This window comes from Dendrobates tinctorius, unplaced genomic scaffold, assembly GCF_039654945.1.
Source record: "Dendrobates tinctorius isolate UK_male_01 unplaced genomic scaffold, ASM3965494v1 ptg000093l, whole genome shotgun sequence".
NCBI classification, from domain to species: domain Eukaryota; kingdom Metazoa; phylum Chordata; class Amphibia; order Anura; family Dendrobatidae; genus Dendrobates; species Dendrobates tinctorius.
The window spans coordinates 22587078-22612894 of NW_027361761.1; the positions used below are offsets into that span (position 1 = coordinate 22587078).

At 45.8% G+C, this 25817-nt stretch overlaps 1 protein-coding gene across 3 annotated transcripts in view; it reads left to right on the forward strand.

Moving 5' to 3' along the window:
* The window catches only part of TDRD6 (tudor domain containing 6), a 133673-nt gene that overhangs the window by 13207 nt on the left and 94649 nt on the right, over positions 1–25817 (forward strand). For all 3 annotated transcript variants that reach the window (XM_073586561.1, XM_073586559.1, XM_073586560.1), the window contains exons 3-4: positions 8774–8842; positions 9325–9402. In XM_073586561.1, coding sequence (XP_073442662.1) covers positions 8774–8842; positions 9325–9402 — 147 coding nt within the window. The remainder of the gene's footprint in view (positions 1–8773; positions 8843–9324; positions 9403–25817) is intronic.

Genomic DNA, 25817 nt, shown 5'->3' on the forward strand with positions numbered 1-25817 from the left:
AAACCAGTCCTCAGAGTTTGGGGAACATTGCCTGAGCAGAAGGAATCAAGTGTTTTTCCAGGATAACCTTGTATGCGGCTTGATTCATACCTTCGCAAAGATTAACCTGCCCAATTCCAGCCTTGCTGAAGCATCCTCAGATCATCATAGATCCTCCACCAAATTTCACAGTGGGTGCAAGACACTGTGGCGGCATGTACGTCTCTCCAGGTCTCTGTCTAACCATTAGACGACCAGGTGTTGGGCAAAACTGACCAGATGTTGCTCAAAGCTGAAAATTAGACTCTTCAGAGAAGATTACCTTACTCCAGTCCTCTATGGTCCAATCCTTATGGTCTTTGGAAAGATCTTTAGCCTGGCTCTCCTTTGCTTCTCATTGATGAAAGGCTTTTATCTAGCTTTAAATGACTTGAGCCCTGCCTCTAGGAGCCTGTTACGAACTGTTTCTGCCATGCACTTCACCCCAGCTGCCATTTGCCATTCCTTTTGTAGGTCACTTGATGTCATCTTGCGCTTGCTCAGTGACATTCGAATAAGATCTGTCATCCCCTTCAGTGGAGAGTCGTTTTCGCCCTCTGCCTATCTGTAGCTTTGTTGTCCCCAATGTCTACTGCTTGACATTGTTGTAATGGACAGCTGTCTTACAAATTTTAAGGATGGAGGCAACATGACACTCACTGTATCCCTCTGCTAGTAAAGCCAGAATTGAGCCCTTCTTTTCCTCTTTTCTTTTCAACGCCATTGGCATGATTAATTTTTCATGCCTATTACTTTTGGGATATTACTAGCACTAGTTTTGCCATCCAACTTGTACTATTGCAAGAGGATTGTGAACACCACAGCAGGGTTTTTTATACTTTCCTTCTTTACATAAGATTTGGTTCCGGCGATCACCTAATCAGAAGCACATTAAGTAGAATGAGGTGTACTCTGGTTGGAATTCAACTGACACTGGAATGGAATGGCTCAGACATGGAGAGAAGCTGATTTTTATACAAATGTGCAGTGGTCTCTTAATTTTTTTCCAGAGCTGTATAATGCGGCGTAGAGAGTAAAAGCTGTTGGCCAATCCAGCATATGGCCAACTTGAACACTTAGTACGGTACATCGGGGCATCTGTGTAAAAGAGATGTAGCATGACATGGTACTTCTCCATTTTAATGTCACGTCTCCGTCAGATTTGGGGCCTGCTGTTCCGGTCGCAGCCACTAGGAGGCGCCGGGCCGCCACTTCGCCGTCAGACTCGGGGACGGCTGTTCCTGCCTCGGCCACTGGGAGGCGCTGTGGTTCTATTACGTCGCCGTCAGACTCAGGGCCTATGGTCCCAGCTTTAGCCACTAGGAGGCGCCGGTCTGTCACGTCACCGTTGGATTCGAGGCCTGCTGTTCCGGTCACGGCCACTAGGAGGCGCCAGACCGCCACTTCACTGTCAGACTCGGGGATGGCTGTTCCTGCCTCGGCCACTGGGAGGCGCCGTGGTCCGCCCGTGAGTTATGGTGGTGACAGAGAAGTGGCTCCTGCGCAGGCATCTGGTGGGCGCAGGCTCCGCCCCTCTGTCAGTCATCAGGGGGTTACTGCAACTCCATCTGGCCTGGTCCTGGGGGCGGCCCTAATGACATCACCAGTCCAGGAACCTGTGAGGGATGACCTGATCCCTCAAATACCTTGGGACTGGTCTTGCAAGCCGCCGGATATATTCTTGGTTCCCCTGTGTTACTTAGTGATTGATTTCTGTTTGACTCTGACCCCAGCTTGGATTTCTGACCCCTCTATTGCCTGACGATTCTGTACTTCTGCTACTCTCCTGGTTTGTGACTTTGGCCTGGATATTCTGACTCTGCTACTTCCTAACGATTCTGTACCTCTGCCGCCCTCCTGGTTTTTGACTCTGACCTTGGCCTGAAATTGACTCTGCTATTGCCTGCCGTTTTTGTACTTTACTCTGACGACCGTCCTGCTCTGGCCGCTGCTCCTATTCAGACAGCGCCTCCTGGGCTCTGTTGTAAATCCAGATCCCTGTATAGGGGTAAAGGGTATCAGTGTTTCTCGGGGTGTTGCCTGGCTGCAGCCCAGAACCGCAGACGGACGTTACATTATATCCGGCCATAAAATTAACTGCTTCTTGTGTATATACCCAACATATACAAAAGCAGTCTCCCTGAACTTTTTTTTTTTTTTTTCTTCTTCTTCTGACTGAGCTGATTTTTGGCCTGAACACCTGGTGCACTGCACAGCCTGGAAGATCTCTCTCATTTTCCTGGACAACTATGCGGCAGTCTGGAGTCTTCAGGGAGAGAGCTGCACCTCAGAGATCCATGCTCCTGGCACGTCGACCTCTGGGCAACTACTCTGGCTATGGTTGCCCAGAGGTTCAGGTATTGCCCGCAGATGCGGCTAAAGTTTTATTACCCATTTCAGTTTCATGTGGTCAGAAATCGCTGTGTTTAAACGCGTATGTGGATAGTGGCTCTGAAGGAAATTTTATGGATTCCTTGACTGCTAGGAATCTGGGTGTAACACTACTAACACTTAATGCCCCTATTAAAACCACGGCTATTAATGGCACGTCCATTATTCAGGAGGGGGTTAAGTTTGTTACTGCCAAGGTTGCCATGTCTGTGGGAGCCTTACACACTGAGCTGGTGTCATTTTTTGTGATGGACAATTTAACCTCTGCAGTTATTCTGGGTATGCCATGGGTACGCCAGCACAATCCTGTCATCGACTGGCACTTGGGTGACGTTGTACGCTGGAGCCCACAGTGTCAGAAAAATTGCATATCCTTGGCAGTAAACCAAGTTAAGGTCAAATCCCCCCACATACCGTTTGCTTTCAGAGATTTTGAGGATGTCTTTTCTATTGTAGAATCTGAAAAGCTACCCCCTCACAGAGAGTATGATTGCCCTATTGATCTGATTCCGGATGCCCGTCTCCCTAAGGGAAGAATATTTAATCTCTCTGGCCCAGAGCGTCAGGCCATGAATGACTATATTGCAAATAGCCTAAGAAAAGGGTTTATCAGACCGTCCATTTCTCCAGTTGGGGCCGGGTTCTTCTTTGTGGAGAAGAAAGATGGTGGTCTCAGACCCTGCATTGATTATCGGGAGTTGAATGCAATCACTATAAAAAACCAGTATCCGCTTCCACTCATCCCTGATCTTTTTAATCAGCTAACAGGAGCCCATTGGCTTACTAAACTTGACCTCCGGGGGGCATACAATCTAGTCCGCATAAGAGACGGGGATGAGTGGAAAACGGCCTTCAATACACCCCTTGGCCATTTTGAGTACCTGGTTATGCCGTTCGGACTCAGCAACGCACCTGCCGTATTTCAGCACTTTGTTAATGATATTTTTAGAGACATTTGTGGGGTGTATGTCGTGGTGTATTTGGATGACATTCTGATTTACTCTGCTGACCCTGTGACACACTCTCAACACGTCTGTTCTGTGCTACAAAGACTACGTGAACACTCCTTGTTTGCTAAACTGGAGAAATGTGTCTTTTTTTGCTGAGGAGGTACAGTTTTTAGGATACATGGTTTCAGGTAAAGGCTTCCGCATGGATCCTGTCAAGGTCCAGCCTATTAAGGCTTGGGTGCAACCAAAATCGCTGAAAGCGCTGCAGCGATTTTTGGGGTTCGCTAATTATTACCGCAAGTTTATTAGAGGTTTCTCAGAGATTGCCAAGCCACTCACGGATCTGACCCGGAAAGGGGCGGACGTGGCCAACTGGAATCCTGAGGCAATTCAGGCCTTTTCTACGTTAAAAAAGAGTTTTGTGGCCAACCCAGTTTTGGTTCAGCCGGATCTGGACCGTCCATTTATTGTGGAGGTGGATGCCTCTGAAGTCGGAGTGGGAGCAGTGCTATCACAAGGCACTACATCCCTCACTCAGCTTCGTCCATGTGCGTTTTTTTCCCGCAAATTCTCTCCCACGGAGAAAAACTATGATATTGGGAATCGGGAACTATTGGCAATTAAATGGGCCTTCGAGGAATGGCGTCACTTCCTCGAGGGCGCCAAACACAAGATCACGGTAATTACCGATCATAAGAATCTGACATACCTAGAATCAGCAAAAAAGGTTAAATCCTAGACAAGCAAGGTGGGCATTGTTTTTCTCTAGGTTTAATTTTATAATCACCTTCCGCCCTGGTACAAAAAATGTGAGGGCCGATGCCCTCTCTCGCAGTTTCTGCCCCTCACAAGCCGAGGACTGTGAACCAGTTCCGATATTGGCCACTGGGATCATTGTGTCCGCAGTGTCATTGGACCTACTGGAGGAGATCCGTAAATCCCCAGAACAAGCCCCTGACACTACGCCACCCAACAAATTGTTCGTTCCGCCTGCGTTTCGCCTACAAGTGCTTAGAGAATCACATGACTCTGTCTTGGCAGGCCATCCTGGTCTCAATAATACCGCCAGATTGATAACTAGGAATTTTTGGTGGCCGACGGTGGTTAAGGACTGCAAAGAATATGTCTTAGCATGTGAGGTCTGTGCCCGCGCCAAGTCCTCCCATACTCGCCCTGCCGGCTGGCTCCAGTCCTTGCCCACCCCCGAGAGTCCATGGACCCACATCTCCATGGACTTCATTACGGACCTACCGTCCTCAGATGGAAAGATGTGTATCTGGGTGGTGGTAGACAGGTTCAGTAAACAATGTCATTTTGTCCCCCTGTCGGGGTTACCTAACTCGGAAACGTAGAGTAAACTGTTTATTGTACATGTGGTACGTTTACACGGTGCCCCGGTCAATATTGTGTCTGACAGGGGTACCCAATTCGTGTCAAAGTTCTGGAGGGCATTCTGTAAATGCATTGGTATTGAGCTATCTTTTTCCTCGGCTTACCACCCTGAAACCAATGGGCAAACCGAACGTGTCAACCAGGCTCTGGAGCAATACCTTCGTTGCTACGTCTCAGAACACCAGTCCGATTGGGCAGAACATCTGCCACTAGCCGAGTTTGCCCTAAACAATCAGTATCAGGACTCCATTAAGTCTACCCCCTTTTTCTGCAACCACGGGCTGCATCCGCGCTTTGGCTCATTCTCGGCCAGAATGTCAGAGCTTCCTGGGGTAGAGAAAAATATACATCGTTTAAAAACCATTTGGTCTGAGGTAAACTCTAACTTGAAAGGGGCCCGGGTTAGACAGACCTCGGCAGCGAACAAACGGCGATCCAAAGGACCGCACCTGGGAGTTGGAGACAAGGTTTGGCTCTCCACCAAAAACATCAAGCTTAAAGTACCGTCTGCCAAACTGGGTCCCAGATTTATTGGTCCATACGAGATTATAGAGGTGATTAACCCGGTGGCCTTCCGTTTAAAACTCCCTCAGTCTTTCAAATTACCCAATGTCTTCCACAAGTCTCTCCTCAAGTTGTATCGCTCCCCAATTCACCCTGTCCCGTCCCCTCCTCCTCCCGTTTCGGTCGGAGGGTCCTTGGAGTATGAAGTCCAGGGTGTCCTTGACTCCCGCCTTGTAAGAGGGTCCGTACAGTATCTGGTACACTGGAGAGGCTACGGCCCGGAGGAGAGGTCCTGGGTCCCTGCGCGGGACATCCATGCAAAAGCACTAATTAGAAGGTTTCACCTCCTTCACCCTGACAAACCAGGTTTTGAGGGTCCGGAGGCCCCTCTTGGAAGGGGGGGTACTGTCACGTCTCCGTCAGATTTGGGGCCTGCTGTTCCGGTCGCAGCCACTAGGAGGCGCCGGGCCGCCACTTCGCCGTCAGACTCGGGGACGGCTGTTCCTGCCTCGGCCACTGGGAGGCGCTGTGGTTCTATTACGTCGCCGTCAGACTCAGGGCCTATGGTCCCAGCTTTAGCCACTAGGAGGCGCCGGTCTGTCACGTCACCGTTGGATTCGAGGCCTGCTGTTCCGGTCACGGCCACTAGGAGGCGCCAGACCGCCACTTCACTGTCAGACTCGGGGACGGCTGTTCCTGCCTCGGCCACTGGGAGGCGCCGTGGTCCGCCCGTGAGTTATGGTGGTGACAGAGAAGTGGCTCCTGCGCAGGCATCTGGTGGGCGCAGGCTCCTCCCCTCTGTCAGTCATCAGGGGGTTACTGCAACTCCATCTGGCCTGGTCCTGGGGGCGGCCCTAATGACATCACCAGTCCAGGAACCTGTGAGGGATGACCTGATCCCTCAAATACCTTGGGACTGGTCTTGCAAGCCGCCGGATATATTCTTGGTTCCCCTGTGTGTTACTTAGTGATTGATTTCTGTTTGACTCTGACCCCAGCTTGGATTTCTGACCCCTCTATTGCCTGACGATTCTGTACTTCTGCTACTCTCCTGGTTTGTGACTTTGGCCTGGATATTCTGACTCTGCTACTTCCTAACGATTCTGTACCTCTGCCGCCCTCCTGGTTTTTGACTCTGACCTTGGCCTGAAATTGACTCTGCTATTGCCTGCCGTTTTTGTACTTCACTCTGACGACCGTCCTGCTCTGGCCGCTGCTCCTATTCAGACAGCGCCTCCTGGGCTCTGTTGTAAATCCAGATCCCTGTATAGGGGTAAAGGGTATCAGTGTTTCTCGGGGTGTTGCCTGGCTGCAGCCCAGAACCGCAGACGGACGTTACATTTAATGAGCATTGTGTAATACTTTTCGGAAAGGAGTATGGCAGAGGAAAAGCAGCTTTTTTTAAGGGTGTTTTTTGGATACTGATGACTTAGATCAATATTAGATCGGAGGTGATCAGTCTACTGCCATCCACCGCTACTTGACTGAATCGCTAGTGCTCCGCTGCGGTCACTATAGTTGATAGAGCTGTGCACATGATTATATCTGCCGACGTTAAGGGGATCAATAGATCTTGTAATAATAATAGTAATTTCTGCAATTGCATGTGTTTAAAAAAAAAAAAAAAAATTCCTTTGCTGCGATCTAATAAATGTGCCCTTGCAGCGTAATGTCTGTGTCTGACCATGACGGAACATGGTCTGGGCAGGGGAAGAAGCTAAAGAGAACACAGACATTACTGTACGGGATCACAGCTGCTGCTCTCTGTGAGGTAGAACATGTTCTGTCAGAAACGTATGCGAATTAGTTATGAGGTGGAGACGTGGTAGTCATGTCAGGCCGACCATACCTCCACATGGCTAGACTGATAAGTCTGGACCTTGTGATGACTTTCCCAGCCCTTCGAGACATCAATGAAGTCATATAAGGTCTAGGATAAGAGTGGACAAGCTTTACTCCACTCTGCAGCATCTCCACCTCCTTTACTGAGTAACCCGAATATCATATACAAGCATTCAGCTTCATTCATTGTTAGCAAAACTAGCTACTTACGACTTGTGCAAACTGCAGGAGAAGAAATAGCAGATAATGGGAGTGCTACTGGAGGGAGGGGAAAAGTCTTCTGACAAGTTCTTTTTAAGTTTTCTACAGGAGGTAAGTGGTAAAGGGAAGCTCTGTTAAGAAGTAATTATATTTGATAACTTCATCACTTTTCAGCAGTACCTGGGACTTCTGTTCCTCATATGACTGGAGTGGCTGTATGGATGCTTGACCGCTTCTACATGGGATTATGGGCTTTGGGATGACCGGAAATAGCTGACTACAGCACTCTTCTTTATCCGACTTCCCCTTAAATATCCTAATCATTGAATGAAACGGTGGTGCGTTGTCTGTGGGGATCCCAGCGATCAGACCTCCAAACTAATCTGGAAATTAAAGGGGTTATCCAGGCTTAGAGTTCAAGTGTGGTGTAGTTCCTTTCCCTTACCTTAGACTTGTGAATCCTCACAGCGCGTACTGTGTGCGTTATCAAGGTTTTTCTGTTATCGGAAGTGGCGACTTGCATACAAGCGGTCACATGCCGACTAGACGTTCGTGGCCTCACTCAAGACAAGTGAATGAAGCAAGGCTGATAACGTCTAGTCAGAACGTAGCCGCCTGCTTTTGGCTCTGGAGAATCCTGACAGCTCGCATTGTGTGTACCTCGCATTCTCTGGTAACACGAGGGAGCGAGCAGACATTTGTGTGCCCTTATAAAAGGTGACCTCAGAAGACAAGCCATAACCCTGGTCTGGCACTGAGCACTGGCCCTACTGTGCAAGTGGCATTGTTCAAACAAATAATAGTTTAGGTGATCTTATACCTGACCCGAGTGTCACTGCAGGTAAACTTTCTGCATGGCATCAGTGCAAATAGTTTTTCAAAACCCGGTCCATCGGCCACATCAGGGATCTGTGATTGTTGTGTGGAACCCTGAGAAATCTGCCTCTTAAAAGGAACCTCACAGCTATACATGCCACCCGTTCCACGGGCATCACGTATCGGGCACTCACTGTATGATTTTACTGCAACTTTTCCGAAGGAGTTGGTAGGGAGAAACCGCTAGACGCTTGCAATTCCTGACTAGTGATCTCTGCTCGTGGTTCTCACAGCATGTATCACCTCTGTGTCCTTTTAACTGATGACATCCACAGCTCTTCTCTTGATTAGCCGGCATGGCGCGATGTCATTTTTGCTGCTTGACGCCCATGTGATGACGCTCTAGGCCAACCAATCAAATGAAGAGCCGTGGATGCCGTCGGGTAAGAGACGGTTCTCAGTGCTCCCGTACAGCGGCTACAGATCACTGACTTAGATGATGGTCCTGAGAAATGGTTCACTCTACCTTGTATTGTATTGCAGCAGTGACTCTATTTTTTAACAAACCCTCTTTTTTATTTATTTATTTTTTCACTTTATGAATAAAGAGGCTACTTTTTACCACGCGATTGATTTAAATTATTTTTTACTTGGCGCAGGTAAGGTGAATGACGAAATGGCGGACGATGTGTCTCCAAATTTTCCTGTAAATGTTCCAAGAACGCAAGGTAATGTATAATCTGTAAATACACCACCAAAAAAAGAGTAACATAATATTGCATATGTGGATATTCACTATACAAATACTATAGCCTACCAATAAACGTAAACAACCACAAACCAAGAAAGGGTTTCTTGATAAAATATATCATTTTATTAGTACATCAAGAAAAAATCCACTTCAATAGATATATATGGGGTGAGAGGTGGCTATACACAAGGAAAGTTTCACAGTGAAATAGAGAGGGTATAATAAAAATGTTATCGGCCCAAAATGAAATTATAAGTCTGTATATAGATCATTAAATATACAAAAAAAAACTCCAAGTGGATAGATAAATTATAAGTGTAAGCAGATATCAAACCACCAGACATACCATAGGAACAGGGAATAACACAGAATAAGAAACCCCAGTACTCTGACGTACTTTTCGCCAGGGGGCTTTTTCAAGGAGCAGTTCCATATTAAGTCTCGGTTCTGTTTTACTAGGTGATGAAGTTGAGTCAGACCACTCTTCTTGTGGAACCGACGATCAGTTCCCTGTCCTGAAGTCCTCTCGTCAACAAGGTTATTCATGATTCGTTCCATTTCCTTGTTTGTAAAGCCCTTTGTAGATTTGTCATGTTGATTTCACAAGCTGCACACCTTTTTTATTCTTGGACTTAATGTATCTCTTTATAAATAAATGGAATTTTGTATTGTTGGTAATAGGAATCACCTATTGTATAATGGACACAATACCGACCTCGAGTGAATCACGTACATGTATATTTTCTCAATTTACTACTTTGCTATAACCAAACAGGCCTGCATGGCATCCTGACTGCATATATAAGGACATGGTTCACAGTGGGCAGTCTCCTACAAATTTGTCCTCTCAACTATTCTTGAGTTGTGTTGAAGTCGTTATCCAGGTTTTTTTTTTCCATTTCCCTGCACTAACTGTCAGTATTGTATGTTCAGTGTGTGCATAAAATACTGAGCAGTTCCCGTCTTAGGGCTCATACTCGCTTGCAGAGACTCGCACGATTCTTGTGCGAGTCTCTCGCATGAAAACCCGGGACTCGGACCGGAGCGTGCGGCTACATGTATTTTTAAGCAGCCGCACGCTCCGGTCCCAGTGTCGGCGGCAGTGCCGGGTTTTCATGCGAGAGACTCGTGCGAGAATCGTGCGGGTCTCTCACAAGTGAGTATGAGCCCTCATGTCGTTTCCAGCTATGCTTTGGTTCCATTCCTGAATCATGTAAGTACATCTCTGACTTAGCGTCTCACATCAGACTGTTAGTTCATTTTTTTAATATACACCCAGAAAAGCCTCGTTCTGAGTCTATAGACTTTTTTTTGATGAGTTACTTCCGGTCTGCACATAAAAAATGCTATTTGAGTCAGTTGGTCCCAACTGTTGGTTGGTAGCTGCTTATGTGATCTGAGAAAGGACCGGAGGTGCCCTGGAAAACGGCAGAAGACAGCGACCATCAATTATTTTAATGCGCTCACACTGAAACTATACTAATAAGTTACAAATGGCAAAATAAAGAACAATGCAACAGGTTCTTTTTAAGTAATACAATCTGCCATGATATGATAAATCGCTGAGCTGACAAATGTCATTCTTTCAGAACTTTCTCTTCTCTCATACTATGTCTTTGCTTTCTCTCTTTGTCTCTTTCTTGCGCCATCTCTCTAGGAATTTCTCTCTGTGTCTCTCTCTGTCTTTCATGCTCCCAGTCTCTCTGTCTTTCTTGCCCCCAGTCTCTGTCTTTCTTGCTTGGGGTCTCTTTTTTGGCTCCCGGTCTCCCTTTGTCTCTTTCTTGCGCCCGATCACTCTCCCTCGCTTGCTCCCGATCTCTCTTTTGCTTGGGGTCTCTCTCTTGCACCCCTTCTCTCTGAGTATCTGTCTCTTTCTAACACCCGATCTCTCTCTCTCTCTCTCTCTCTTTCTCTCTCTCCTTATCTTTGTCTCTTTCTAGCAGCCGATCTCTCTCTGTTGCCTTCTTGCGTCAGGTCTCTCAGATTTTCTTTTTCTTGCGCCCGATCTCTCTCTCTCTCTCTTGCACTCTTTCTCGCTCTCTTAAGGATGCAAGTTACCATGCACATTGCTAGACCTTTCCATAAGAAGTTTTTGGGCTTTGGAGGTGATTAATTCACATCCGGCATGAAAGTCCATGCCGGATGCTCATTCACAGGTCTCCGGAAAGCACATCGCCCTACGTGAATGAGCTGTGAATACAACACGCTGTTGTGGATGATTTTCGTGGTGAGGCGTACAGCACCATAGATTTATTGTCACCACTTCCACGTATGTCGGCGCTCCTGGAACAAATGTCTCAGGTGCACAGACTGAGAGGCAGCGCTGGCTCCACAGGCATGCAGTAGGACAATAGAGTTGTGTTTCAGCTCTCAAGCACATCTTGTAAAAATTCTTATTTATATAATTAGTCCACAAAAAGCACTTGACAAAAAGGGGGGCAAAATTCAAGAAAAAAAAAATTGTTTTATAGAGCAGCCTTTCTCATGGTTAAATATATAGAAAAGGGGACCCTTTATCCCACTTATAAAGGCAATCTTTTTAGATGCGGGTGAGGGGAAAAAAAAAAAGGTCTGTAAGCACCTGTCCTTCAGTGACTAAATACAATCCACGTACAAAGGACCACGTTCAGGTAAATGGCCACGATCTATGACACATAGAAATACCTTAGGCAGGTCTGTCCATTTGAAATTCGTTCATTTTTTGCATTTTACCCCTTATTGTCATGTAGTTTTTGTCAACTGAATAAAGAAAAATGTTTTTATAAGATTTGATTGAGAGCTGGACGATACCTCAATTATTCAATGATTACACATACTCATCACAATACCTTTCCACCATGGTTAAAGGGGTTGTCCAGGACCATTTTATTTTTCTTGGGCCTTAAAACTAACAGGCAGGTAGTTGCTAACAGAGGCAACTACGGTACTTACTTGTTCTACCAGAGACCGACTCAAAGCGGTCACTGACCACTCGTGCTGGCATTTCAGCTGCTCCACATCCACAAAGCAGCCCTACTTCTTTTGGGCTGCTCTGTCGATGGGGTGTGACTGCCGACATCATGCTGGTTGACGGTTGGCTCCCCGCTTTTAAGCAGCAGGGAGCCAATTGTCAACCAGTATGATGATGGCAGTCACGCCCAGTCGACAGAGCGAAAGTGAAGCCACTTGTCTGTTGATGTGATGTCAGTAGAAGCCGGAGAATGGCTGTAAGGGCCGTCTGTCACCGCTCTGGGCTGGTGGAGATCGGCATCGTGTACAATAGGCAAGTAGTTAGCAACTACCTGCCGGTCAGTTCTTCAGCACAGTGAAAAAATGTAATAGTCCTGGATAACCTGTTTGTTCACCAGAGGAGCTGGATATTAAAAAAAAAAAAAAAAAAAAAAAATCTAGACACATACAAGCTCCAAGAGGTGCTCCGAAGTTGTCACATGAGCGTATTTTCTTACAATTGTCCCCATTAACGTGGTATCTCAGCTGAACCAGGTGATGGCAAGGCATTGGATTTTCTGGCAGTGTCTTATTTGAGGACCTCAAGAGATCACCTAATCAATGGGAATTAGACAGTTTGGGCTTTTCTTTGCATAGTTCTGCTGCATTACTTGAGTTGGGCAGAGAATTTCGACAGAACCGCATTCAGTGAGGAGCCCAGGGACCAAACAGCTTGGATATCACCTTTATAAAAATTGAATATAGCGTCACTGTTAATATTTAGGGCAGCCGGAGATTACTGAGCACATGGATAAATACCGCTCTATTCAGACACGGCTAAGGGAACCCTATTTTTGGGGTCAATGGGGGGGGGGGGGTCCTGGCAGTTGGACGCTCATTGATTAGAAAGTTGTCTGCTTTCCTGCAGACTGGGGATATTTTCTATACTTTGTGCAATCTTTTAAATAATTGCGTTCAACCAGGTTACAGCCATCGCTAAAAGAGGGTTATGTGTAGACTTACAATAAGCTTCTCACAATAGTTGGTCAGAATTTGGGCCCATTCCTCCTGACAAAACTGGTGTAACTGATCCAGGTTTGTAGGTTGCCTTGCTCTCACTGGACTTTTCAGCTTTGCCAATAAATTTTCAATAGGATTGAGATGAGGGCTTTGTGGTGGCCGCTCCAAAACATTGACTTTATTATCCTGAAGCCACTTTCTCACCATTTTGGCTGTATGCTTCTGGTCATTGTCCATTTTGGAAGACCCATTTCTGCCCAAACTTTAACTGCCTGGCTGATGTCTTTAGATTGGTTGCTTCAGTTTTGCCACATCTTATTTTCTCATGATGTCCTCTATTTTGTGAAGTGCACCAGTCCCTCCTGCACCAAAACAACCCCACAACATGTTGCGGCCACCCCCATGGTTTCACAGTTGGGATGGTGTTCTTAGGCTTCCAAGCTTCTCCCTTTTTCATGCAAACATAACAATGGTCATTACGCCCAAAATTGTTCAATTTTAGTTGCATGAGACCACAGGACATGTCTCCAAAAATTAAGGTCTTTGTTCCTGTGTGCATTTGCAAACATTAATCCGGCTTTATTTCCTTTAGAGTGATGGCTTCTTTCTGGCAGAGTTGCCTTTTAGCCCATGTTGATACTCCTTTAACTGTGGATATTAATATATATAAAGTGCTCTCAGTGAGAGAAACAAAATAGGAATCTTGTGGGTGTGATACCTTTTAATGGCTAACAAAATATCAAAAGGTTTCACACCCACAAGATTCCTATTGTTTCTCACTGAGAGCACTTTATGTTTTTTCTACTGGCTAACACGGTACCAAACTACTTTTTTTTGTTTAACTGTGGATATTGACACAATCTTGCCAGCTTCCACCATCATCTTCACAAGGTCTTTTGATTTTGTCCTTGGGTTGATATGCATATGTCGGACCAAAGCACGTTTACCTCTGGAACTCAGAACCCGTCTCTTGAAATTGTGCCCAAGGATGAGCCAGACTTGTGCAAGTCCACAATTCTCTTCCTGATATTTTGGCTGATTTCATTAGACTTTCCCATGAAGCTACACAAAGAAGCAGTGTGTTTCAGGTGTGCATTAAAATACATCCACAGGGGTTAACTCAGATGTTGCCAAAAAAACATCAGGCGCTTCCAAACACATGACATCATCCTATAGTCAGTCCAGAATTGTTTAACCCCTTAACGTCCAATGACGAGCATAGCCCATTATGGCTGGATGTCTGTTCCCGCACCAGGACGGACTATGCCTGTCATGCATTTAAACTATCACTGTGTTAACACGCAGTGATAGTTCTGTGCCGACAGCTGTCTGTAATAGTTGAGAATCACAGGAAGAGATGCAGGGACCCATGCCGTCGGTCCCCGCACCCAGATCACTGTGATCAATCAGTCAATCTGAGTGACTGATCACAGCATAATCGCGCAGGAGATGCTGAAATATCAGCACTTCCTGTCCGATCAGTGCAGGAGCTCAGCGTTGCCAGCTTCTGTTAACCCCCTAATTGCTGCTATCGCAGCGTTTAGGAGGGAGGCAGAGGGATGGGAGCTCCCTCTGCCTTCAGATCGGTGTCCCCACGACGTCATCATGGGACCTGATAATTGCCATGGTGACCTGGGGTCATCATGACGACCCCCGGGTCATCAAGCTACCGAAAGCCTCTGAGACCATGCTCGCTGCATGGTGTCAGAAGCTTTGAGTATAGGTATAATGCACTGCAGTGCTGGGGTATTGCAATGTATTATACCTGCAATCAAAGTTAAAAAAGTGAAAGTCCCCATAAAGGGACTAGGGGAAAAAAAACATTTAAAAAAATAAATAGGTAAAAAAATGTTTCTCCACTGGCAAAAAAAAAAATCCACTAATAAATACACATTTTTATGTAAAAATATTAAATAAACAAAAAAGTACACGTTTGGTATCGCCGCGCCCGGAACAATCCGATCTATAATTGTCACATTGGTTAACCCCTTCAGTGAACGCCTTAAAAAAATTAAAAAAACACAAAAAAGAGTAGCAAATTATACTTTATCATACCACTTGGAAAAAGTGGAATAAAACGCGATCAAAAAGACAAATGGTAATAAAAATATCACTGAAAGTGCCATCTTATCCCGCAAAACACAAGCCACGATACAGCTCCATCAGCAGAAAAATAAAAGTTATAGCTCTCAGAATAAAGCAATGCAAAAATAATTATTCTGTAAACGTTTTTATTGTGTAAAAACGCCAAAACATAAAAGATATGATATAAATGAGGTATCGCTGTAATCGTACTGACCCGAAGAGAAAAACTGCCTTACCAATTTTACCACATGCGGAGCGGAGGAAAAAAAAAACCAGTTCCTGAATTGCTGGTTTGTGGTCATTCTGCCGCCACAAAAATTGGAATAGAAAGCTATCAAAAAAATGTGTGCCCGAAAAACATCAGCTCGTCCTGCAAAAACATGACCTCACATGACTCTGTTGGCCGAAATATGGAAAAATTAGAGCTCTCAAAATATGGCGATGCAAATACTTCTTCTTGCAAAAAAAAGTGTCTTTTAGTGTGTGACAGAAGCTAAACATAAAAAAACGGATATAAATCTGGTATCGCTGTAATCGCAACGACCCGAAGAATATAGTCGCCTATACCACACGAGGAACGGCGTAAAAACATAAAACCAATTCTTCACCTGCTGTGGATTTATTCATTCTGCCTCTCAAAGATCGCAGTGAGGCTTGGCGCACATTTATCTTGCGCTCTACGCTGAGTGCTCGCATCGGGGTTTCCATGTAAATCTCTGAAACACCTGATTCAGACAGAAACACTGACGGAAGATTCCCTATAATGAGGCACTATGAACCAATAGGACCTGTGATCTGGCGGTGTCCGTCTTTTTTGGCTTGCATAAAAACGCAGTCCACCATAGTTTTGTGCACCTCTGAAAGGAAGGACGATTCTGAACAGAGGTCAGACGGAGTCCAGAGTAACTCTGCTTCATCTGTCACGTAGCTTGGAGATTTAGAAGGAAACACCAAAGTATGTGCTCAGCGTAGAGCGCCGGATAAATGTGATCAGAAACGTTATGAAAAATGTTCCCAATAAAATCTTCAACTCAATCCACAAAAACAGTCCCCACTCCGCTCCATCATCTGTTAACAGAAATATAGGGCTTCCACGTTACTGGTAGCACAAAGGCTCTGGAAAAGCCAAAAGAAATTCAGCAAATTCTGTGATCTCAAATGCAATTGCCCCCCTCACTTCTGAGCCCCAGTGTGCATAAACCACCTTTAGCATTGACATTTGGCAGGGGTATAATTTTCAAAATGGTGTCACTTGGTGTGGGGGGGGGGGGATTCTGCTCTGTAGGACTTGGGGGGGCTCTGTATATGGAGTCCTCAAAGTATTCTAGGAAAAATCAGTGCTCCAGGAGGCAAGTAGCGCTCCATCCCTACCGAGACTCTCCGTATGGCTAAGCAGTACTGTACAGCCACATATGGGGTATTTCTACATTCAGAAGACATTGTGGGACACATTCTGGTGCCAATGTTACCGACTTGTGTGAAAATCTGGGGCTAAAACAAAATTTTTGTGGTAAAAATGTAATTATTTTTTCTTCACTGCCCAAAGGCATAAAATTCTATGACACCCGTGGTATCAATATGATCATTACACTCCTAGATTCATTGAGAGGTGTAGTTTGTAAAATAGGGTCACTTAAAGGGCGTTCTACTGTTTGGGCACCCTCAAACCATAATGGTGAAATCTGCACTATATATGGCGCTTCTTCTCTTTTGAGCTTTGCACTGTGCCTCAGAAGTAGTTTTCACCTACACATGGGGTATTGACACACTCAGATGAAATTGCACAACAAGTTCTGGGGTCCATTTTCTAGTTGTCCTTGAGAAAATTAAAAATTTGGGGCTAAAAGAAAAATTTTGCAGGAACAAATGGTGTTTTTTTTTTTGTTTTGTTTTTTTAAGTTTCTTAGCTCTACTATAATTTTCTGTAAAGCACAAGGTTCAAGATGCTCATCACACATCTAAGTAAGTTCCTTGAAGGGTCTAGTTCCCAAAATAGTATCACTTTTCGGGGGTTTCCACTATTTAGGCACATCAGGGGCGCTCCAAAAGTGACATGGCATCCGATCTCGATTCCAGCCAATTTTGTGTTGAAAAAGTCAAACCTTTCTCCTTCCCTTCTGGGTCCCGCTGTGTACCCAAACAGTGGTCTTCCTCCACACATGGGGCATTGGCGAATTGAGGAGAAATTGCAGAAAAATGTTTGGGGTCCATTTTCTACTGCTACCTTTTGTTCTAATAAAAAAAAATTGGTGCTAAAAGATGATTTTTAAGGGAAAAAATGTGATTTTTAATTTTCATGGCTCAACAATATAAACTTATGTGAAGCACTTGGTGGTTCAAAGTGCTCACCACACATCTAGATAAGTGCCTTTGGGGGTCTAGTTTCCAAAATGGGTTCACTTATGGGAGCGTTCCTCTGTTTAGGCACATCAGGGACTCTCCAAATGCGACTTGGCGTCCAATCTCAATTCCAGCCAATTTTGCGTTTAAAACCTCAAATGGTGTTCCTTCCCTTTCTCTACACATGGGGTATTTGTGTACTCAGGAGAAATTGCACAACAAATATTATGACAGTGGTCAGATTTAAAAAAAAAAAAAATTAAGGCCTGGTTATTAGCCTGCAAAGTGGCTTGGTCCTTAAGGGGTTAAAGGCATAGTAATCTTAGTGCATGTAAATTTTGACTTTGCAGCAAGTAATAAAAATACCTTAAAACATTCTCTCTAATTCTGGCATTTGGCAAATATTAACCCCTCCCCGACCTGTGACACAGCGTATGCGTCACGAAAGTCGGTGCCAATCCGACCTGTGACGCATATGCTGTGTCATGGGGAGATCGCCCTCCTGCGGGGTCGGGTGACCGGGGTCAATGAAAGGTCACCCGACCCGCAGGTGCGGGGGGATCTATACTTCACCCAAGGGGATGACTTTGCCCCCCCCCCCCCCCCGCGTGGCTACGATCGCTCTGATTGAAAGTGAAACAGCCAATCAGAGTTTGCTCCCCCCCATGGTACCTCCTGAGTCCCGGTGTTCCTTAGTCTTCCTCCATGGGCGCCGAATCTGCCGGGCTGGCAGATTCATTCATTCACTCCAGGTACATTTTGATCACTGTGATAAACCCTATAAAAGTGATCAAATTAAAAAAAAATAACCCCCCCCCCCCCCTTTATCACCCCCATAGGTAGGGACAAATAATAAAATAAAGAAAATATTTTTATTTTTCCATTAGGGTTAGGGTTAATATTAGGGTTATGGGTGTGTTGGGGTTGGGATTAGGGTTGTGGTTAGGGGTGTGTTGTGGTTAGGATTGTGGTTTGGGGAGTGTTGGGGTTAGGATTGAGTTAGAATTGAGGGGTTTCCACTATTTAGGCACATCAGGGGGTCTCCAAACGCGACATGGCGCCACCATTGACTCCAGCCAATTTTGCGTTCAAAAAGTCAAACAGAGCTCCCTCTCTTCGAGCACCGATGTGTGCCCAAACAGTGGTTTACCCCCACATATGGGGTACCAGCCTAGTCAGGACAAACTGGACAACAACTTTTGGGGTCCAATTTCTCTTGTTACCTTTGTAAAAATAAAAAATTGGCTAAAAAATCATTTTTTGAGGGGAAAAAAATGATTTTTTATTTTCACGGCTCTGCGTTATAAACTTCTGTGAAGCACTTGGGGGTTCAAAGTGCTCACCACACATCTAGATAAGTTCCTTTAGGAGTCTAGTTTCCAAAATGGTGTCACTTGTGGGTTTTTCCAATGTTTAGGTACATCAGGGGCTCTCCAAACACGACATGGTGTCCGCTAACGATTGGAGCTAATTTTCCATTCAAATAGTCAAATGGTGCTCCTTCCCTTCCGGGCCCTGCCGTGCGCACAAACAGTGGTTTATGACCACATACGAGGTATCGGTGTACTCAGGAGAAATTGCCCAACAAATTTTAGGATCCATTTTATCCTGTTGCCCATGTGAAAATGAAAAAACTGAGACTAAAAAAACATTTTTATGAATAAAAAGGACCTTCTTTTTTTTTTTTTTCTTTTTTACGGATCAATTTGTGAAGCACCCGGGGGTTCAAAGTGATCACTATGCATCTAGGTAAGTTCCTTGTGGGATCTAGTTTCCAAAATGGGGTCACTTGTGGGGTAGCTCCAATGTTTAGGCACACAGGGACTCTCCAAATGCGACATGGCAACCGCTAAATATTCCAGCATATTTTCCATTCAAAAAGTCAAATGGCGCTCCTTCCCTTCTGAGCCCTGCCTTGCGCCCATACAGTGGTTTATGACCACATATGAGGTATCGGTGTGCTCAGGAGAAATTGCCCAACAAATCTTAGCATCCATTTTATCCTGTTGCCCATGTGAAAATGAAAAAATTTATGCTAAAAGAAATTTTTTGTTGGAAAAATTAATGTCCATTTTTTCCTTCCACGTTGCTTTAGTTCCTGTGAAAAACCTGAAGGATTAATAATCTTCTTGAGGCTATGTGCCCACGATGCGCTTTTGAAGCGTTTTTTTCCTGAGCAGAAACGCATACCCTTGCCAGGAAAAACGCATGCGGTTTTTGACGCGTTTTTCAATGCGTGTTTTAGGCTGTGTGCCCACGTTGCTTTTTTTTTTTTTAAGAGTTTCCACAGCATTTGTGCCGGCTCAGACACTGCAGAAACGCTTAAAAGAAGCTTCACATTAAATTGCATGCGTTTTTGGCTATTTGTGCTAAAGCAAGCGTTTTTAAAATCGCTGTGGAATCAGGAATCGCTTAGCAGCTAAAAGCGCAGCATGCTCATTAATTTCCGCATTGCTGAGCGTTTTTAGCCTTTCCAATGTTCCCAGAAAACGTGTGGGGGAAAAAACGCGCGTCTTTTGTGCGAGAAACGCGCAGAAATAAAATGCACGTTTTCTAGGAAGGGGATCAGTTTCCTGAGCATTTAAAAAAGCTAACGTGAGCACATAGCCTCAATGCGTTTTTTTAAGCGTTTTTTGACTCCAAATAAAGTTGTTTATAAAAAAAATAAAAACTACTATGAGGTCATTTCCTTTTCCAACCCCTTTTCTCCATTTTGATTTCGGGCTGTTTTCAAAATGCCTCACGTGCAGGACCAGTGGAATCTGAGCGAAGAAAACTTGCGGATTTTGCTGCTGACTTTGTTACTGAATCTGCTACACCTACACCACAGGTAACATAATGTCATGCGATTTTATTTTTTTTGATCTGTTTAATATTAAATATTTTTATGTATTTTTGACTAAAGTCTATATTCTCTCATAGGAGCGCTGGAGGAGGAGGAGAACAAGAATGTGGGTGCACCCGATAGTTCAAGAGCGGGCGGCAAAGGGCCACTTCCATCTCCTTTACCAGGATATACGGATGTAAGATATATAATGGAAAATAAGTCTATTGGTATCCGTGTGAACCTAATGGATACTTAAGTTTATTTTTTGTTATGTCACATTTTCATCTGTGTGGTTGATCGTAATTTTTTTTTTTTTGTGTGTGTTTTGGTAACACATTTGGCCCCCAAAAGACTGACACACTGCCCCTATACTGCTGCCATCCACTGCCCTTTGCACTGCCCCCAATACTGCTGCCAGCCGCTGGACTTTCCACTGCCCCCATACTGCTGCCAGCCACTGGCCTTTCCACTGCCCCCATACTGCTGCCAGCCACTGCCCCCATACTGCTGCCAGCCACTGCCGTTTCCACTGCCCCCATACTGTTGCCAGCCACTGCTGCCAGCCACTGCCCTTTCCACTGCCCCCATACTGCTGCCAGCCACTGCCCTTTCCACTGCCCCCAATACTGCTGCCAGCCACTGCCCTTTCCACTGCCCCCATACTGCTGCCAGCCACTGCCCTTTCCACTGCCCCCAGCCACTGCCCTTTCCAATGCCCCCATACTGCTGCCAGCCACTGCCCTTTCCACTGCCCCCATACTGCTGCCAGCAATGTGCTATTTACGCCTGGCCTCTTTTTTTTTTGCTTATCAATGTTTTTTTTTTTTTTCAGGTTTTTGGCAACAGGAGAGAGCTGCACATCACTGCACCTCCAATTTAGGGTTGGTAAAACCACCATCTCTAGAATTGTGAGGTGCACATGTGCCGTCATCTGGCAGAAGTTGCAACCCATGGTGATGCCTTCCCCAACCGAGGAGACTTGGCTGCAGGTCGCAGCAGGCTTTCAGTCTGTGGCCAATTTCCCAAGCTGCATAGGTGCTGTCGATGGCAAACTTGTGAGAGTGCAGAAGCCACCACTATCAGGATCACGCTTCTTTAATTATAAGAAGTATTTTTCGGTTGTCCTGATGGCGGTGGCTGATGCACATTGCAAATTTGTTGCCATTGACGTTGGTGCTTATGGCAGTACTGGGGATTCTCGGGTGTTGCGAGCATCACAGATTGGACTGCAAATTCTTCGAGATGGCGGAACGCTCCCAGCCCCAAGACCTTTGTCGGGTTCCACACCTCCTGTACCCTTTGTGATGCTATCGGATGAGGAGTTTCCCTTAAAGACCAACCTGCTGCGCCCATACCCACAAAGGGCACTGGATGACCGGCGGAGGGTTTTTAATTATCGGCTGAGTCGTGCACGCAGATATGTGGAATGCACCTTCGGGATCATGTGTAGTCAGTGGCGGATCTTTCACACTGCCATCCAGTTGGATACGCAGACCGCTGACAGTCATTAAGGCATGCTGTGTACTCCACAACTACACTCGAGAATATGCCACCGACGTAGATGAGGAGTCAAGAGCTGTCTGAATTAAATGCTGTTTCAAATTTGGGTCAGGGAAGGGTATCCAACTCGGGTGTGCGTGTGCGAGAAACCTTCACGGACTACTTCATGAGTCCTGAAGGTGCCGTGCACTGGCAATACTCCTGTGCCGATGTTGAGCAGCCAGGACAGCAAAGAAGATATGAAGACTAACTACAAGCAAGCAAGGTCCGTTGTTCTCTTATAAATGTGAAAATACAAAAAAAGTTAACAAAAATTAACTTTGTTTTCAAAGTAAAATCTGGTCTCCATTATTATTATTCAATAATAGCGGTTGTTTGTATGGGCAGTTATTGGGGGATGTTGGAAGACATTATGCATAGTGTGGTTAATTTTTGAATGCCAGCAGCGCCGATTTGCACTGAGGCACTTGAGCTTTATGCTGTAATGAAGATATATTTAATATATTTATTATACTGATTGCCTACCCACCTTAAGGCCCAATTTACATGCTTGCTTGTCCGTTCCCCAAACTGATTCTTGTTTTGTCCTTTGTGCTGTTATGGTAATCTGTATTTTGTTATTTTTTTCATTAAATAAAAATTTATTTCTTTATCGCCTTATTGGGGGGCACAGAATACCATGGGTGTATGCTGCTGCTGCTAGGAGGCTGACACTATGCAAAACAAGAACATTAGCTCCTCCCCAGCAGTATACACCCACCGACAGGCACTAGGCACCTCAGTTTGTGCTTAGTGTCTGTAGGAGGCGGACCGGGATCTTCCCAGATCCGCAATTAACCTTTTCTTTCTTTAGGTGTTCTAGTGTGAACTTTTTAATTCTCTTGTCTTTTATTTTGCAGATTCAAGTCGGGAAACAGGGTGAAAATTCACTCTGCTTTCCCATATCAGGCGGCTGAGCGAGCAGTGTGGTGATCCCACATCGCAACTCTCAGTGCGCTGGCAGGACTTTGTCCCATATCACCTCCGGGTGCTATGGGATGCGGACAGGTGGCTGGTCCTTGCCAAAAATCCCCCTCCTCACCCCTCTCTCGGGACAGGGCTGAGAGGAAGATGGCGATCGCAAGATTCCCCTCGCCATCAAGAGGTTATTGCCGTCTTCTACAGAAAGCGGGTACAGAGGACAGCGGCCACTACCCTAGTGAGAGGCCCCTGTGGTCATCCTCTTCAGGGACTTCAGGTAGGTGCCTGAACGATCCCTCCAGCCCGCAGCATCCCCAAAAGGCACATTGGTGGGTAACTGGACATCACCAGGATTTGAATTTCCCGCCCCTCTCCCTGCCTGTCGGGCGCCGCTCTCACCAGCCGCGCGCCTCTCCACTCATATTACAAGGCTGAATACAGGGGTTTTTCTCTCCCTGTTTTCATAGCTGGCCATGTTTTCCCACCGCTCTCCTGCGCGCCAGTACCTCCATTACAGGGACTTTCTCTTCTCCTGGGCGTTTTAATCACGGGGCTGCGGCGCTGGTTTTTTTTACTTTCACTTTCACTTTGTTGCCCGCTCTCAGAGCGCCTCCTCCTCTTTCTGAGCGCGCTTTCCTCGCGCCTTTTTTAGCCCATCACAGGGCTCCTCATCCCCTTCCTTCATCTCTGCTCCAATTGCGGCTCAGCCGCTAAGCTCCGCCCACCGCTCACCTCATCAGGCATTTCCTGTTTCTTCGGTCCTGCTTTTCTGCGCTGCTTGGGGGACACTTCAGCGTTTCTGCTGCTCGCCGGAACTAGGTAGGCTCTGCTCTATGCAGAGATATTAGCCCTCCTCCGCAGTTCTTTCCCCAATTTCCGCGGACATTCAGCGCAGTTTTCCTTATGCCCATCCCTACAGGGGATCTCTGTTTCAGGCCCACCGCTACTCATTACGCCTGTGCGCGCTGTAAGAGGAAGTGGGCTTCAGGTCAGCCATCTCCTTTCTGCCCGTCCTGCAGTCCTTCAGCTATGTCGGCCTCTCAGGAGCACACAGATCCCCGTGATGGGGGCACTTCTCTCCCAGAATGGGCCGTAGCCATGTCTCAGTCGGTATCCGATCTGACCAAAGTTTCTCAGTCCCTGGTCCAGGTCCTAGAACGTTTGCCTCAGCTATCTTCAGCCACCGCTGCTCCGACCGCCTCTCAGGGTGAGTCTTCCGCTCCTGACCGCGACCTTCAGAGGGACAGGCCGAATAGGATGTCCAGGAAGCGTCTCCTATCGGGCTCGTCTTCCAGTTCGCTAGGCCCGTCTGCTTCACCCAGGGGTCCGTCTCCTTCAGTGGACGACCTTGGGTCAGACGACGATCCACAATCAGGATCTAGTTCAGAAGCAGATGACATGTCTAAAACACGAAGTATGGTCGATAGTCTTCTTTCAGCCATCTTCCAAACCCTGGAGATTAAGCAGGACAAGCCCCTTCCTCAGGAATGTTCTGTCCCATTTAAACGGTCAAAACCTCCATCTAAAACTTTTCCAAACCACTACGAGTTTGATACTACTCTAGCCAAACATTGGGAGCACCCTGAGCAACGTTTTTCGGGCCGCAGGTATTTGGATGTTTTGTACCCATTTGAGGCTGATTTGCTTTCTAAATGGACCAAAGCCCCTGAAGTGGACCCTCCCGTTTCTCGCATAGCCTCTAAGACAGTTCTGTCCCTTCCAGACGGTGCATCGCTTAAGGATCCGACGGACAGGCAGTTAGAATCTTTGGCGAAGTCTATCTTTGAGGCCTCCGGTGCCTCCCTCTGCCCTATTTTCGCCTCCTCCTGGGTAGCTAAAGTCATTTCGGCTTGGGCAAAAATTATTCGCAGGTAGTGTTGAGCATTCCGATTCCGCAAGTATCGGGTATCGGCCGATACTTGCTGTATCGGAATTCCGATACCGACATCCGATATTTTTTCAATATCGGGCATCGGAATCGGAAGTTCAAAGTTGATTGACAGCCGAAATGACGTCATCATGATGCGCGGTGTGTGCGCATCATGATGCGCCGTCATTTCCGGCCTGCCGGGGGGCTGTGTGGACTGCCCGGGGTCTGTACCGGCCTGCCGGGGGGCTGTGCCGGCCTGTGGGGGTCTGTACCGGCCTGCCGGGGGGCTGTGCTGATGTCCGGGGGTCTGTGCAGGCATCGTCCGATGGGACTACAAGTCCCATCGGGCGATGCCTGCTACCATGACAGTGATTGACATATTAGCCAATGATGGGACAGTAGTAGTCCCATCATCCGGCTAATGTGTTTAAATGTTTAAAAAAAAAAAAAAAAAAACTACATACATACTACATACATACTACATGCATGCTACATGCTACATACATACCACATATATACTACATGCATGCTACATACATAATACATGCTACATACATACTACATATATACTACATGCATGCTACATACATACTACATGCTACATACATACTACATACATACTACATGTATGCTACATACATACTACATGCTACATACATACTACATACATACTACATGCTACATACATACCACATATATACTACATGCTACATACATACTACATGCATGCTACATGCATGCTACATACATACTACATGCATGCTACATACATACTACATGCTACATACATACCACATATATACTACATGCATGCTACATGCATGCTACATACATGCTACATACATACTACATGCATGCTACATACATACTACAAACATACCACATATATACTACATGCATGCTACATACATGCTACATACATGCTACATACATGCTACATACATGCTACATACATGCTACATGCATGCTACATGCATGCTACATACATACTACATGCTACATACATACCACATATATACTACATACATGCTACATACAATACATTCATACAATACATACATAGACATACAGTACATATAACATAGAGTAACATACTTACCAATACTTGTCACATTGTTCCCCGAAGCCATTGTCGTCTACAGAATAAATATTAACATAACAAACCACAAAAATACTCACCCATGATACAATGACGGAAGGTAGGTATCCTTCCGCACTGTACTTTTTTTTTTTAAGTGGCGGAGGAATACAGTGCGGAAGGATACCTACCTTCCGTGATTGGATTCCTGCAGCCCGTAGAGAGCGGCAGCATCAGCTGATGCTGCAGTTCTCTACCCAAGATCGTCGTGGGACACACTCGTGGACTGCTTCGGATCATGGGTCAGTATTTTTGTGGTTTGTTATGTTAATATTTATTCCGTA